At 42.8% G+C, this 17,035-nt stretch overlaps 1 protein-coding gene across 2 annotated transcripts in view; it reads left to right on the top strand.

The window, feature by feature from the left end:
* Window positions 1-16,375, top strand: part of nkd2b (NKD inhibitor of WNT signaling pathway 2b) — a 30,437-nt gene extending 14,062 nt beyond the window's left edge. Inside the window, exons 4-10 of one of the 2 annotated variants that reach the window (XM_039807300.1) lie at window positions 12,002-12,062; window positions 12,558-12,685; window positions 13,926-14,021; window positions 14,158-14,299; window positions 14,746-14,803; window positions 14,929-15,053; window positions 15,246-16,375. In XM_039807300.1, the coding sequence (XP_039663234.1) occupies window positions 12,002-12,062; window positions 12,558-12,685; window positions 13,926-14,021; window positions 14,158-14,299; window positions 14,746-14,803; window positions 14,929-15,053; window positions 15,246-15,850 (1,215 nt within the window). In that variant the 3' untranslated portion in view covers window positions 15,851-16,375. Of the gene's footprint in view, window positions 1-12,001; window positions 12,063-12,557; window positions 12,686-13,925; window positions 14,022-14,157; window positions 14,300-14,745; window positions 14,804-14,925; window positions 15,054-15,245 lie in introns of both variants that reach the window. The other variant, XM_039807299.1, reaches the window with a different exon arrangement.
* The last annotated feature ends 660 nt before the right edge of the window (window positions 16,376-17,035 follow it).

The raw sequence follows: 17,035 nt of genomic DNA, 5'->3' as shown, positions 1-17,035 counted from the left end.
CACCCAAACCCAGACCCCCGAGGAGTTAGGCATCTTTCTCTCTGCTCTGAGCTGAGCCTCCCCCTCTTTGGGACCCCGAGCCTGCACATGTGTAGGTATCGCTATTACTCAGCTCATAAAACGCCACAGTTCCATCTGAAAGTGGTTAGCTGTTGAAACACACTAGCAGCTTCAAAGCTCTGATCCAGGCTCGGCAGACAGCACAGGCCTGGCTCTCCTTCTGCACATCACATTCCTCTTTGATGGGGAATGGCTGCAAACTTGCATTTGTAACACAAACCTGTTCCCGTCATCAAAACCCTCAATGGGCCTCCATTAAAAGGAGGTGGTTTATTTTTGTCATGGGTGGTAATTTTTCAGGGGGATTTAATTCAGGGGGAAACATTACTACAGAATGATTCTATTTAGGTTACTGTTTAGGAGAAATAAGAAATCAGCGGTTCTCACATTCTGCACTGGTGTATTTATAAACCGAAACACCTTTTGTGCTTTTCCTATATGTGACAAAAAGGGAGGGAGAGGATGAAACAGTGCTGAAAGAGGCCACTGTTCTCATTTCCTCTGAAGGCAGCCTTCTTTTCTTCCCCCGCCCATTTCTTTCCTGAGCCCCGTCCACTTCAAAAGCTGACCTGGCCCTGTGTGTTTCATGTAACTTGTTTACCTAAAGGCTCGTTTCAAATAAACAGTTCTCCTTGAGATGCCTCCCCCCCTCACTGAGAGCCTTTCAGAGACACCATCTGCTTGTAGGATGTGCTTCACTAAGAAAACGCGCTCTTCTAAATCTGGATTTTGTTTCTAATATTGCAGCTGAGTGACTTTTGTAGCATGTAGCTTCACAAAAAGCTTGCACTGAACCAAAATGTGTTAAAACTGTGTTAAAAAATACTGTTAAAAACACATCTGCTCGTAAAAGTCGGCTTTTGACGGTTTGTGGTACAAACAGTAACAGTGAAGATTTTAGGCAGTAGATTTGCCTATAAATGAATACAGCTCAGACATAGCAGCTCTGCAAGATCTTTCTCTATGACCAGCACCTACTTCTTCATGTTGATACGGGGTGACTGATCCTATCACTTCAAGAATGCCAGTGTATCAGAATATCTAAACTTTTACCCCCAGTGTCATGTGCTCAGCTTTGAGAACTACTCTATCCTGGCAGAACCTGATTATCGTACACCTTTTAAAGGTGTTATTGCACATCAGCCCTTCTGCTTTTTGAAGCATAAATCTTCTTTCAAGGACTTTTATCAAACATCAAGTGTCGCACTAAGTGCTTTTAAGTGGACTGCCTCCAGACGTGCTGTGTGATAGAGAACAAGACTCCATCAGACTCTTTATACCTGAGATAAGATAAGAATATACAAGCAGCTGAGCTAAGCTAACTGAACACTGCATGTTTAAATGCTCTTTCACACTGCCTCACGGCCCTGGTTTCCAGTAATTATGGCTGTGAAAGCAGCAGTTCTCTGTGCGCTCTGCTGAGCTGCCCTCTGCACCATAGCCTTTTGATCTCTGCTTGTGCCATGGATGAATTACGTTCCAGAATTTCACACTGGGGAACAGTGTTTCAGACACACACTGCTAGTCTGCCAGGTCACTAAAGTGCACACATGGCAGCTTCAGTCCAAAAGGAAGAAGCACAGATGTTTCGGTCTCGCAGACTGCGGCCTCAAAATCTCTACTTGACATATTTTTGTGATGTGTCACAAATACAAATTATAATTCACTGTTTGCACCATGAGGCTTTACAATTCTTGTAGTGTAGCTATGTTTTCAAAAATTATTCATCATACCGTCATATCCTTTTTAGTTTTTCGGCCAGTAATTTTCTTTGAGAATAATTCAACAGAAATATGAATGAGCTATGCATGATTTTGGTGCATCAGTAATTGGCTGATGTGCTACTTTCTTTTTCTCATCTGTTCATCTGCAGCTTTCAACTTTGTCCCCTTTTTCGTGGGAAGTTGTGTATCATATGCCAAAACATTACAGCCACTGGGCCTTTGGCAATGGTTCGTTTTACATATCCAGGCTTCCTTCACATCATCTGAATATCATGGAGTCTCCTCTGCTTCCTGTGCCCAGCAGGAGTGTATTTTTAGGAATCCTCAGGAAAACACTTGGTTTGACCCTGGGATGACCCGCTGTCCAGTTCCAGGACTGTGAGGAACTTCACAGCTTGGAATGAAGCCTGTTCTTGCAGTGTCAAGAATCCTTGTGGTCTTTGAGACTGGCAATCCTGACTGACTGAAGGAGACAGTCAGAGAGTTAAACTAGGTTTATGCTTGCCGTCGTGTCCCTGGCGTGAGGGTGCGCGAGCCACAAATGACATCATCATTTTGACGTATGTTGCGTTAAGCGTATGTTGTGTAAGTTTCCGCTTGGTTGTGCACTTCCACACTTTTGTAACTAGGCACCTGCTGCGTCAGCGGGCTTTTCAGACATGTCTGCCACAAATACTGATAAAAGCAATTGAACTAAATTGAGAAGTAAAATAATGAATTCAACCTTTCAATCATTGTTTCATTAGAATATACATTTGCTGCAACGAACAACGCATTGAGCATAAACGCCTTTGTGCATGCTTGTAGCTTGTGCGCCGTATGAGGTGGCCAACGTCACTGTGTCTCGCACAAGTATAAAACAAGGCTTTACACAACAACACACAGAGAGACAGGAGATAAAAGAGGTGCAAGCACTTTGAATATTTAGCAGCTCTTTTTTCTCCATGTCAGATTCAAGATATCTAGTGTCAAGAAATGTGCAGCAGTCTGCAAAGCCAAGGCATTTTTCACCCAAAGCCTTACATATTTCATAGTAACAAGGAACAGTACCAATTATGCAAACAAGCGTTGTCTCTTGGGACCTGAGGTTTGGCAAGTGTCATTGAGAATAGTTAGGCTATTGCGGATGAGTTATTAGGGGCTCTGCCTGTGTGCCTGCCTGTCTACCTTGGTTATTTGTTGCATCCTACTTCACAGAACTCTGTATTTTGGCAGTCTATGACCAGCAAGCCTAATTCTCCCTGAGGGTCTGAATGCAATAAGAGTACAGTACAACAGCCGCCCGTCTCTGTTTGCCCGGTGTGCTTCACAGATGGATGTGTTGCGAGTTCATGCTACATTACCAGCTAATTGGTCACAGCTGCAAAAGCTCCTCTTATCATGGTCAGTCATATGGATCTGTACTTCTCTGTGTAAGTTACCCATAGGGAGCAGTAACTAGTGGACGGTAGAGCTGTGGTTTTGACCCTGAACCTGTTCTTATCCTGCTGGAAGACATGTTCAGGAAACCAGCAGGCAGCTCATCCACCCGTGCCTCAGATGTAAGTGAGCAGCCAAAAAGTCATTGTGAGTTAGACAGCAGCATCATTCAAGTGTGTACTCCAGTGATTCCCAACCAGGGGTAATTTTCTAAAGGTTGCGTGAAAAGCTCAACTAACTCAAGTAAACTCTGTTAACTTAAATCAAATTGTAATATGATTTTATAATATATCCACATATTTGTGTTAATGAGGAAAATATACAGCCATCCAGGATTAAAAATAGGTGTTTAAGCTGCCCATCAACCAGTTTTCACAACATGTTGCAATTGAGAGTGAGTAAAAACCTGTTAGCAACGGAGCAGAGAAGTTGAAATGGGTAGCTTACACGCAACAAGTAATAGATAAATGGTTGAAACTGTTAAAAATAACTCTTCTTGCACGCCGCCTGATACTTTTAAAGTGGAAGGATGCTGCCCCACCCCCAGTCTCCCACTGGATAAGGGATATATGTCTAATCTGAAGCTTGAAAAAATCTGATGTACGGTACAGGGCTCTTAAAAGAAATTTATCAAAGTGTGGAGATCTTTTTTGACTTTTTTTGATAAACCCTCCACACTGGTTCAGGAATAAATGTTCAAATGATCATGTCTGACCCTTAATATGCACCCGGATGTGACTCTTGACATTCCGGGACCGGACATGCTGCCTCTGTTTCACCGCGTATTGGGCCTTAATGACTTTTCACATTTCAACTTCACTGTGGAATACTAAGTGCCTTGCGTTCTGCCTTTGTACGCTGTGATATTTTTGCATACTATGTTGCACATTCCTATATTAACCAGAGTCTCTATTCTTGAGTGACAGCAGGGGGGTTGATTATGTTTGATGTGTGGTGGGAATGTTGTTGTTGTTGTTGTAGTTGTTGTTGTTGTTGTTGTTGTTGTGTACTTAATCTATGTATAATGTAAAATTCAATAAAAAGAACTATGAAGAAGAAATAGTAAAAAAAAAAAATAAACTCTTAAAATAGCTAACTGTACTGTAAAAAACTGTTGAAAAAGTTAGCTAAATATATGGATTAACAGTTGAAATAGTTAAAAGTCATGGATAAATGGTTGAGCCTCTGCCACTAGCAGTACAATTGCAAACTTGATTTGACTATAAGAACATGTTTGAAACGAGACGTGTGTTGTTGATAAAAAAAAAAGGTACTTGAGCTCATCTGACAGGGCTGAGGGGGCACATCAGACAAAAAAGGTTGTGATCCACTCTAAATGTAAAGCTTTGGCAATGTTGCTGCTCTTCCACACTGGCGTGCAGCTGTCCTTCCCCAACACAGTTTGTTTACATTTCTCAGTCACCCACAGGAGGACTGAAAGGCTTGTAGTTCCACCAGCCTCCAACCACAGGGCCTCGCCCCTATGAACTGCCAGACCTGGTTTTCAAAGCTGTGACTTAAATCCCTTGCAGCTTAACAAAACGAGCAGTGAAAACACTGGTGTTGGTGGTTATCTCACAGGTGAGAGCAATTATAACTGACATCTCAATACTAGATAGACAGCTGGAAACCTGACACTAACTACAGTACACAAAAAGCACCCTCACAGGTGAGAGTGATTGTGTTGAAATGCTTTGTACCCAGCAGAAGCAGACAATGTGGAGAGGAGCTTACAAAGCTTTGCTGACTTCTAACTGACAGACACCCAGTTTGAAGAGTCGATTTATACTACATCCCTGGCTACATGAGGTCATTGCAGCTGATCAGTTTCATATGCTGCTCTGCTGGACACTTGTGGAGAGTACCTACATGTGAGAGGTGGACTTGCTTTGGACAGTAATGTTATTGGTGTTTCAGCCATCTCACCCACAACCTGGCATTCTCAGATACACTGTGTTGTTTAAAGGGCCTGTGGAATGTGGAACAAATCCCCTCAGCTTTATCGGTCTGGGCGCGCTCCCCATTGGCCGGGCTTAAGAGCCTGGGGCCTGCGCGGGAGCTTACAGAATTTCACATGGAGGCCAGAAACAGAGGAACATCCTGTTTGAGTCAAACCGCCTGTCCCACACTGGCTTTGATATGCCGTCGCCTTGTGTACTCGCTGCTTTCTTGTTTGTCAGGGTGTGTTTGCATGTTTGAAATCCCGACTCTTTATTTCCTGTCTAGTTTCCATGTACTTATTTTTTTTTTTTTCTTTTCTTTTCTTTACACGTCTGGTGCTGCAGTATGTAGTAAATTTTAAAGATGAAAAGATAAATAAGTCTGGAATAATCATTTATTTAGCGTATTCGCCAAAACATTTGCTGGGTTTTGGACTTATTATGTAGATAATTAAAGACGTCACCTTGGGCACTAGGGAATTGTGACATTTTATAGACTAAACGTAAATCAATTGAAATAATGATTGATAGAGTCAATAATGAATTACATTGATAGTGGCAGTTTATTAGCAATTATTTAACAAAGTAAGTTAAGATAGTTTTGATTCTTACATACATAACTATAATGCCTCATCACAAGACATGTAGACTTGAGACATGGGCTGAATCTCAGATCTCTTATTTGATAGCTCCTCGCTCCTCGCTTGAACCGGAAGTTGTTCTGGCCCTCCTTTGTGAAGGCTGTCTCAAAGCTCTTATTCCTGCCCCAAAGAGAGAGGAGGGAGGAGCGAGGAGGGAGGAGCGAGGAGCAAGGACCGAGGAGGGAGCTATGAGCGAGGATACACGAGAGCAGCCTTCCTGGAAGCTGTGCAGCTTAAATGGCGCTGAAAAGGACGTCTCATCCTCATCCCTTTAAAAACACATTTCCTTGTTTTCTCTCTCCTCGCATGATTTCCTGAAGGGAAGCAAGTGAAGGACCCGTGGATGCAGTTTAAGAGAACTGAGATTCAGCCTGGGACTTGACCACTGTGAGACTTCACCCTCTAAAGACTTGAAACCTTCAAGCAAAAATATTTAAGTCTTGAGATTTTACAAAATAAAGTACAAACTTCTAACTGTTAAAGTGATGGTTCGGAGTATTTTGGTCCTTTATAACATGACCTCGAAACAAACACCCCAGAAGCTTTTACCTGATTGATCGTTAGCAGCGTATCAGCTGAATAGCTTACCAGGGCTAATGGACGAGTGTCTTGTACATGACCCCAATAATGCTCGAAATGATTTCAACTTATTCACTAGTAAATATTAGGTTACCCATAAAGCGATGGATTGTAAAGTTTGTAGGTACACTATAAGTTTATGTAAATAACACTTGCGCTGCTGGCGCTCTCTGTTGTTGTTGCTGCTTAAGACGAGTGCTTAGGGCCGTCTACAAATTACAACACCAAAAAGAGATGCAACAAAAATATTTATTAATTTAACTTAATTTTTAAAGTAAGTGCTCTAGTATAACTAGCAGGAGACAAGTTATAATTGAGGTAAGTTTGGAGACATTACCTTATTTAATCATTAAATTAATAAATATTTTTGTTGCATCTCTTTTCGGTGTTGTAATTTGTAGACAGCCCTAAGCACTCTTACTGCCCGGTAGTAACAGCAGCAGCAGCAGCAGCAGCAGCAGCAGAGACGAGAAGCCAACAGGCAAGTGTTATTTACATAAACTTCTGGTGTACTTACAAACTTTACAATCCATCGTTTTATGAGTGCATAACCTATTTGTACTAGTGTAGAAGTTTGAAATCATTTTGGGCATTATTAGTGGGGTCATGTACAAGAGACACTCTCGGATCCATTAGCGCCTGCACTAAGCTATTCAGCTGATAACGCTAACTCGTCCAATGTTCGACCCAGGTGAAAAAAGCTTCTGGGGGGGTGTTTGGCTTGAGGTCATGGTGCAAAGGACCCTAGGGTGAAATTACTCCAAACCATCACTTTAAAAGAACCCCTTTCGCTAAACCTTTGTTCGGGTAGATCTTTGAATGTTTGAGTGCATGTAACACATGACATTGGTCATATATAAGGCCACGCAGAGTTAGTACCTCTAAGTTAAAGCAACATGATCTCTGTGGTGCAGTCATAATGTGTGTGGCACCACATTTTAGACTTTAGTTTTTTGTGTTTCAAATAAAATTAACCATGAAAGCCACTTTGTGTTTTTCTCTTTCCATTAACTGATCAAATAGTGTTATGATCTACTACCTCTATAATTTAATACATTTGCCTAACCCAGATTCATGAGTGTGATTCTAGTCACTGGTATGAAGCACATGGTTTCCAAGTCCCTACAGTAGCTGCCTGTGTAACAGCTGAGAGGAAGGCAGTCCATTACATCAGACTCCTATCAAAGCCCACTTTAATGAAGGCAAGATGATTACAGCACCGGTGACAGATGCAGGGTGGTCAGCCAGTGATGCTAATCTTTGTTTATGCCATCCAGCAGTGCATAATCAAAGTGAGAGAAAGATCAGTGAGAGGTTGTGGAGGGGACTGGAGGGGCGTGTAGAGTTTAGATAGTCTCCACTGATTGAAGGCCAGAGGATGACTTTTAGTGGTTTACGTGCTGCTCTTACATAGACAAGCAAGCATGCTCATCTCTCCCCACAGCTGTTGTTATACTAGGACCGAAGAGGCTTCGCCCCGGTGATTCATGTCCTGCCAAGGGAGAGGTTTTGCCTCCTGTTTGACCTCAGAGAGAGTCCCGCTACCCTGAAAGGGACATATCTGGGCCATCTTGGCCACATGCGTCCAGTCCAGATGACAGGATGGCATTCTGCTCTGATCTCATTTCCAAAGACATGTCAAGGCACATACATACATAAAATAATCTAATTAGTGTACAAAGGCAATATAAAAAGTAATGGCAAGGATTAAAAAGGTAAGGTTGAGGCTGAACGTGAAACGCAGCAGTATATGCAGTGCTGTTAGTTTTAATATTGCGCTTTAATACTAACTGAGGCCAATCTGCTGTGTTGACTCTGAACACCATAATTATCCTGACTTGGACTGAAAGCTGATGCCTGATGAACCAGGGAGCTTTCTGTTCAGCCGTCAAGAGAGGCCAACATATTGTTCTTTTACTGTCTTGCAAGAGAAGAGACAGAAGTTGTGCAACTGGTCTTCTCTCTTTAGCTCCCCATATTTTCAGCCCCTTCCCTCTTCTCTCCACCCCTCATCTCCCTCTCTTTTACTCTGCCTCTCTTCAGCGTAACCGCTCACATCTGGTTTTGAGTCAAGGCCAGGTTGGTTTCTTCTGGAATGGAGGGCTTTTATTTCTCAATGGCCCCACTCCCTCTCCAGTTTCATTCTGCGGGTAGTCTCCACTGAGTATGCAGTTTGTTTACGAACTGGTGTTCCTTTCTTTATATTGATTCTACTCAATTCTCATTTTCATCATTGGGGGACCCCACAATCATCCCCAATCATTGGCCAGTGGGAACGGGATTGCTGGTCGGCTGGTGGTTGTCAAGACTTTCCTGTGGCGCCCTCCTAAGTGTCAGTTCCAGGTGACTTTGTAATGGACAGTTTTTCTTTTTTTTTGTATATCTGGAGAACTCCCAGTTAGCTGCTCAGTCTGTTTTTAAACTAATTACACTTTTACATAAAAAGTATCTTAAGTATTCCAGAAAACCACGTAACTTAAAAGTATATGAGGATTCTGAGGAAGCATTCAGACAGTATCCTGTGTTTGTATTTTTCCCAACATATGTTTGTACTTGGATTTGCATGCAGACATCTGATCAAGTTGCCATATTTCATTCCCCAAGGCCAGAGGAACTATGCAAACAATCTTCATGATAGCCTCCCCCTGTTTTCTAAGATGTCAATTTCAAAATCAGTTGTGCATCGTATGGTTTGAAGAATGGACTAAAAGAAGTGTGTGTACTTATATTTAGGGGGTTAGCAAGAAGAGGGGGATGTGAGAACAAAGATGTGCAGTGTTTCCCAGCGGGAGGATGGGTGGTAGGCAGGCATAGAGAGAGAAAGAGAGAGAGACTGCTGGGGGATGTCTGATGTCACCTGGTAGGGAGCTATGAAAGCTTCCCCTGGTTACCCTATCCCACATAAAAGTCTGGCAGTAGGCTGAGGCTTTAGGAAAGCTTGGCACAACTGCTGCATTAAACAGGAACAAACATCACACACCTCTCTGTCTGTCTCTTATGTCAAGGCGTCTGGACTGTTTACATGGAACACTGTCAGTGCATATTTTCAGTGCACTTTCAAAAAAACAAGAAAACAGAGATCTAATACCTTATGATCTTGTCATTTTAAGTGTCCGTCCCACACGTGCAGTTTCCCATCAGTCTCCCCCACACCTAATATCACACACTGTGTAGATTTGTATATATCACATGCTTTAGGTGTACACCACTGGTGGAAAAAAAGGAACACTTTGCTCCAAAATGCTAACACATTTGCGTATAGCCTACAGAGCAGTTTGTGATCTGATAGTGAAAGAATGAGAGCAGCTAGATGCCAGAAAGCAGTTAATTACACATGTGGTGGGCAGATTTAAGCCTGACACTGTGGGCGATGTGGATGGAGATGCCATGTGTTTAGACGTTAAACTGCAGACTGCGGTCAGACCCAGCCTGCTCTCTCATTAGCTCCCCCGATGGATGTAATGAGCGTGGAGGTGGCGGTGGTGGTGGTGGTGAGGGGGAGCCATGTGTTCAACACAAGCCCTGCTGGTCCCCTCCTTGTGCACACAGCAAGACGCCTCCTGATATCAGAATTTTAATTAGAAACAAGGCAGTTGGTTCATTGATTTCTTTCATTATATTTAACGCTGAATCCTGTCTTCCATTTAGAGGTGCTCATACCTTGCTCTGCACCATCATGGGAACGAGGATAAGAAGAATCAATGGCTGTCTTTGAAGTTCCTCTGAGCCGCAGAACAGTTTGTCAGTGTGAACTCCCTCTTCCTTACACACTGCCCTTCATTAAGGCGCTGCGCTACAAAGAGGGGAGATAAAAGCTTCCAGTGCACAAAGGAAACAACAACTTGGCTGCAGAAACCACAAAAGATGGAAACTATGTGTGTTTTTTTTTGTGTAGGGATGCAAATATACTTGTCTGGTTTCTAGGGTGTGTATTTGGTGATTAAGACTGCAGCTTGTTTGGGGCCCAGGGAGCAGTACCAGTTGTCTCCACCTTTCCCAGAAGCCTTCTAGAGTCTGTATAAACCCACCTCCGACTCTCCCACTGAGCTCTCAGGGACTGGAGTAAGCAATAGATAGGCCATATCTCCCCTTTAACAAACCACATCCTCCTCTGCTTCTACTCTTATCTGCTTTTCTCCTCTCTCATCTTTGTGCCTCTTATCTTTCCTTCCCTCCTTTTACCCTTTTTGCCATCTTTCCTCTGCTCCTTAATTTCTTTCTTCATTATTCCTCCCGCTTATTTCCTGCCGCTCTCCTGTTTCCCTCTCCTCCTCTCCCCAAGGCTCAACTCCCATTCTTTTCGCTCTTTTCTCCCAAAGTGTCTCCGGTGGCCAATTTGCAGGGGGTGTCCGAGCCTTGACCCGGAGACTCAACCCGCTCCCCATTTCAGCGGTGAAGGTCACAGCCAGATTACAGGCTGGAGGTATCATCCTCTGAAGTGAGGAATAATCACGGGCTCTGAGATTGTTAAATAGAACCACAGGCCCTGGTGCTGTCATTACTCTGAAAATGAGGAGTAGGGGAAGGGAAAAGGGGGGCTCGTTCACCTAAACGCATGCAGATGTTCAGACTCTCGCTTGAGCCTCAGCTCTGTTGAAGGTACATGGAGTTCTTTTGTTTTCTAGCATCTATCTGTTTTTTATTTGTCTCGTTTCACTGGGCCTCCTTGATTCAATCTGGTGGGATTTTATTTCAAAGTGTGGGTGGAGCAGTTTAGAGGAGTGAGATGACGTAAATAAGATGAATCATTTGTTAATATAAAATACTTGTGGTTTAGGGGTTGTACTGCACTTAATTTTCATTGTTTCCACAATCCTGTTGTAATTAAAGAATGGCTGTGTGTGCGCGCGCATGGAGACCATGTTGCCTTTGCCTCAGTGTGCCTCTGCATTAGCACATGTGTGGGATGGTTATGAACACATTGTGGTTCTGTTTTATGCAGGATATAGATTATTCACATATGACAGCAAAGCTTTTTTCCCCCTTCCATCCCTTTGGCCTGCTTTTGTTTTATGGCTATGGAATTGTGTATTTAATCAGTCCCATCCTATCTGCATGGAAATTTCCATCTGGCAATTATTCTCCATTCAAAATAAATACACGCATGTTGCTGAGAGCTCTTTGTGAGGTTTGTTTTACATAAACCAAACTTCGCAGAGTCAAGTTTTCAATGAGAAATACAACAAAACTTTTCCCTAAACTCTGGGCTTCTTCTGTCAAACTCTCCTCGCTGAGTTCCATGTAAAACAGGATGAGAATAAACAGGTTGGCGAAGAGAGAGAGAGAGAGAGAGAGAGAGAGAGAGAGAGAGAGAGAGAGAGAGAGAGAGAGAGAGAGCTCAGGCGATGAAGTGCATTATGGGTTTTTTGATGGATGCGAGGGCTCCGTTTGAAGGGCTTGGAGAAATCTTGAAAGCTGGGCTTTGGCTGCACTCCCCGTGTCCCAGACAGTGAAACACAATAAGCGTGCAGATGTTCAAAGTGTTTGGCCGCGCTGGAGCCTCCAGCCCTCTCCTCTCATCTGAGTAGGAAATGCTTTAGCTGGAACTGTTTGTTTTCTCTGTGTCTGTGGTCTGAACTGTAGATTCACTTACATCTCTGACCACCCCCCTCTCTTCTCATTTCTTTCCTTGTCCCAGGGGTTTCCAAATGGTGAGCTGAAGGAAGGACAATTCACAGATCAACACTGTCCCCTAGAGGGTAGGTTGAGAAGGGTGTCTTCTCGCTCATCGATAAGCTTCACGCTGAAACAATGCTTGAATAGTTTATGCTGCAAAAAACAATATATTAACATACTTACTAACATTGTATGATAGATGAACATGTATGTGCCGTTAGTATGTATGATTACTTTCATAAAACAACCCTAAAGCAGGTGTATGTATCATTGTTTGCATTTATTATCTATTTTAATTTGCAGAAGCAGCAAAGTTATTTATCAAGATATTTTGGTTTCATTTTTGTGAAGCCAAAGAACAACACAAATGCATATTATTGGCACAGTACAAAACAGGGTGTGTGCGTTTGGTGAGCAGTTTTCATTGGAAATGAATGGGCCGTCAAAGGCACAATCAACATCTAAGTAAAGTTTATGATCTTCTAGTGTAACTAACTGAACCACACAAAACTGTGCCCAATTTCTGCAAGGTTTTCTTTGTGTTTAACTAACTAAAATGTGTCCTCCTGTGTTGGCAGTGGTTCTTCCTCCAGAGAAGGCTGAGGGCTGTGAAAGCTACCTGCAGTACCTGCACTCAGAGGACGGAGTGCGGGAGATACTTAGAGATTCGACCAAAGCTCCCGGGAAGAAACGCATCAGTCTGGATGTAAGCAGTTATATGACCTGGCATAATTGCAATGCTGTAATGTGGTTGAGTTAACAATTGCAGTACAAGTGACATGTATACAGCAAACGGGTGGCAAAGGGACTCACCAAAAGGTCCCAGGTTCCGATCCAGGGCAGATGCAAAGTTATTCCAAAACCATACAGCTCAGGTGAAATGGAATGAAACTCTAAATTACTGATAATTATTGTGTGTTAGCTGTGTTATGGTCTGAGAACCTGGGTCAGAAAAAGGTCAAGAGACTTAGCCTAAAAATGCCCAAAAAGTAGTCTTTAAAAAAAAAGAAGAAAGTTTTGTGTTCCAGTGAGTGAAAATGATTTAAACATAGGTAAGAAAATAAATGCATGGTGGGTAACCTCGGTCCTAGCCGCAGCTGTATGCCTTCACCTTGTGCACAGAACATCTGTCTGTATTTTGACACTGCTCCAGACCATATCCTGATTGAATTTAGGGACCAATAAATAGAAAAAATAGATTATAATGTTTAGACTTGCATGTTTAAAATAATTGCTTAGATCTGCCCTTTGGTGATCACTCCTGAGCTGAGGAGATATTATAGAACCATAAAGGGCTGCCTTTCTCCCAGGGGTCTCCTCCCTTGTAAATGCACACTGTCAGTGTCAGCTCTCCACCATGCCTGCAGCAGGGCCTATATTCCAGATGTTTATTTTTCCAATTATGGCCATGTTACTAGATACATCTGAATCAAAGTTACTGCCAAAAAATTGTAACTGAGAATAGTGGTTGTGCTCATTTTTCCTGGAAGAAGGAAGAAAGACACAGTCAAAGTGGCAGGGCCCGCTACCCTGACTTATTTCTCTGTGCTACCCCCAAACAAGGGAAAGACAGCAGAGAAGTGATCGGTTTACATGTACACTTTTTGTTTTGCACAGGAAGAAGTATTTAAATGCACTTGCTGATAAAGTACATGCTGAATTTATGTTTGTTTGATTTGATTGGGATCAGAGGCATAGTTTCATGAAGCCCCCTGGTAAACAGTATAGTCCCGTGCAGAATGAAGGAAAACAACACTCATTTCCTTTTGAAAAATGTTTATGAATCAGACTGAAGAGTAAATGCTGCCCCCTGTTGTCCTAAACATTGTCTTTGACATACTGTACAGTAGAAGTATTATTGCTTTGCTTATTATTGAAAAAAATGTGTAGAGCGAAACCTTCCAACTGTTTATGTGTATTAAGTATGGTGATATTTGGATCCACAGGACCTGGAGTGTGATGTTTCTGTCGAGGATGACAACCGTCAGGAGTGGATCTTTACGCTTTACGACTTTGACAACAGCGGGAAAGTTACAAAAGATGTGCGTTTATTAGCTTTCATGCCTTTCCCTGCAGTAATGTTCTTTTCTATCTGTGCTCCTTGATGTGCCATGTCTTCTTAATACTGATCATCTGTCCTTTTCAACTGTAATAACTGTGTTTTATCTGTCACTATAGGACATGTCCAGCCTGATGCACACTATCTATGATGTGGTGGATGCCTCTGTGAATCACTCCTGCCATAATAAGAGCAAGACTCTGCGTGTCAAACTGACCGTCACTCCAGAGCCCAGGTGCCACAGAAGAGAAACAGGAACAGGTAAATGACAACTAAAACAGCATCATACCTCAGACATGATTTATTAACCCAATATGCTGTGAACCAACTTAGCATTTCCTGCATATTTGTGGATTGTAGATGATGTGATGTTTTTGCAGAACACTTGTCAATCAACCATTGGTGTCATTACTGCGACGTCTTTTTTTCTGTACATTTTCAGATGTTTAGATTGTTCCTCTGTTCACATTACCTGGTTCATTGTCTACCAATATTTCTGGACTCTCCAAACACATCATTTACATTGTTAATGTCATAACTTATTTCACTCAAACTGATTTCCTCTGAAGGCTTTTTTGGTATGGGTTGCGTAAAACAGCAAAAGCAGCAAACTGTAATGGTGCAGGTGGATTGACTGTGTTTCAGTCTGTAAGTGTGGATGTCGCTGACGCTTTCCTGGTCTCAGTTCTTGTATTTTTCCTCTTCAGATCGCTGTCACCAAGAGGAAGGGCGTTCGGCTGACAAGCGGCTGTCCTCCTACGTCAGGTCAGTACACATCAAGTATACTTTGCTTAGAGGCTGGCCTGTGTGTGTTGTAATAATTCTTGCAAATGAATTGTGTAAATAATTGACAGTCCACTAATCATGAGCGTTTTACCCATTTTTAGCAGCAAAGGGCAGAGCAATGAAGCGCAGGCCACCGAGGGTCAGCATTACTGTGTGGATGAGAACACAGAGAGGAGGAATCACTACCTGGACCTGGCTGGTATAGAGAACTACACCTCCAGATTTGAAGGTAAGTGTCTTTTTATTGTGTGTTAACAGCCTGCTTGTTGTTGTTGACTCAAATTTGCTGTATTATATTACAATGACAGGTTAAGAGATGACTATGTGGATGCTGAGAGGAAACAGCAGTTCAAAGTACAGTGTTATAAATTACAATAATTTGTATAAGCCAATGACCCTGCGTCTCTTGCCTGTCCTTCAGGAACCACCCCTCCCCAGGAGGCTCATGTTCGGAGCTCCCAGAGCCAGAGCCGCTCACGCTCCCAGGACCCAGAAACCCAAGTTCTTCACCAGCGCCGCTCACAGGTCATCAGCGATAGCTACAACCCTATGGAGTCTCGAAGCAAGGGTACACATTTTGTCAAATCTCCCAAAGGAACCTACAAGGGAGGCGGAGGGTATAATGGGGGCAGCGGAGGTGGCAAATCCACTAAATGTCACGGCTACCACCCGCCTCTGCAAAGCATGCTGCACAGTGGCAGCGCAGCAGGACATGGGGGTCAGGATGTGTACCACTTGCCACACCAAGTACAATCCTCCGGCCACCACCAGCACCCTTTGCAATACAGTCACAGCAAACGCCTTAGGGCAAAAGCCCGGGAGGCCATGTCCCCATCCAAAACCCCGCTGTCCCCTCAGTCCCACCCCCAGCAGCAGCCCCCTGTACTACCAAGCCTGGAGAGAGAGCAGGCGTCCAATCCACCTGGGAGCCCAGGGTTTGTGGTCCCTGTGGTCCAGCGTCATGAGCACCACCATCACCATGAACACCACCACCACCACCACTACCACCATTACCATCAGACATGACCGCATTCAGTGTGCAGTGACTGAAACTGTACAGGACCAACCACAACCAACCACACCAGTCTGAAGGACTTAACGTCATCCCACGGGAGTGTTTCACGCTCTGTCCAGGATCTTTTTACTCAACTCTTGCAAGCTATATACAGATATATCCTGAGATCAGATGTACTGGGGAATCATGTAGTGTGATGGCTGATGATATTGGACCGAAGGGATGTTTTTCTGAGTTATTGTTTAATAACAAAAGATGTGTGGCACGGTTTTGAAGTTTTTGTAGATTTTCTGCTGAGACTGCTGCGATCGTTACCCATGTTCAATAAGGGTACAAGGAACAGATCAGAGGACTTTTGACGAGACATCCTTTCCCTCCTGGTGCTGTGGGTTAAAGTCCATGGAAGCTATTTGTGTCAGAGTAGGTGTGTTGTTCTGTGTGAGACCTTTCCAAAACATGGATCTCAGGTGTAAAGGTGCTGCTGCTCTCGAGCGTTTTACGGAGGCTTCTTCCTCTGGGAAGCCTTATGTGGACTGAGGGGCTTCCTGTTTGGGGTGGGGAATTGGAGTATGAAATCACCACTGCCAGTTTTAATGCAAAAATATTTTGCTATATGTATAAAAAAATCTATATATGTAAACACATTTTACTGTATAATTATTATACTGTATGCATATTTCATCATGGACATAATTATGCATATATGTATTTTGTCTTTTATATATTTTAATAAACATTATATAGTTCATTTATATTATTGCAGCAACAGTTTGTTTATTTCTGCTCATAACACACTTAATTATGGCGTCTGCTGCCACTGTGTGGATAAAAACAGAGCATCTACAGCACAAAGCCACTCAGTATTAAGTTACTGTTTGAGACTTTAACATTAAATGATAATAATAAGATAATTAAAACCTTGTTGTGGTTTGAGAGTAGATCAAAGATTTTTTCGTTTTTGTTTACTGGCCATTTAAATGAATGGGAACAATTTGGAATCAAGGCTGATGTTTTTTTAGATTATTGATTCCATTAAAAAAAACAAGGTAGTTTTAAGTTATTGGATCAGGTTGTTTTAATTATCACAAGGAGATAAAAAAGCAGCAGCAGATAAGTTATTTAAAGGTCAGAGACAGACAGCTGATCTTGGTCAGCACGAGCAACTGTAAAGCTCTAACTGACCGTACTATCAATGA

The sequence above is a fragment of the Perca fluviatilis genome, chromosome 7 (genome assembly GCF_010015445.1).
Source record: "Perca fluviatilis chromosome 7, GENO_Pfluv_1.0, whole genome shotgun sequence".
Taxonomy (NCBI): domain Eukaryota; kingdom Metazoa; phylum Chordata; class Actinopteri; order Perciformes; family Percidae; genus Perca; species Perca fluviatilis.
Note: the sequence above shows the minus strand (reverse complement) of the source record. Positions and strands in the feature narration are given on the sequence as shown.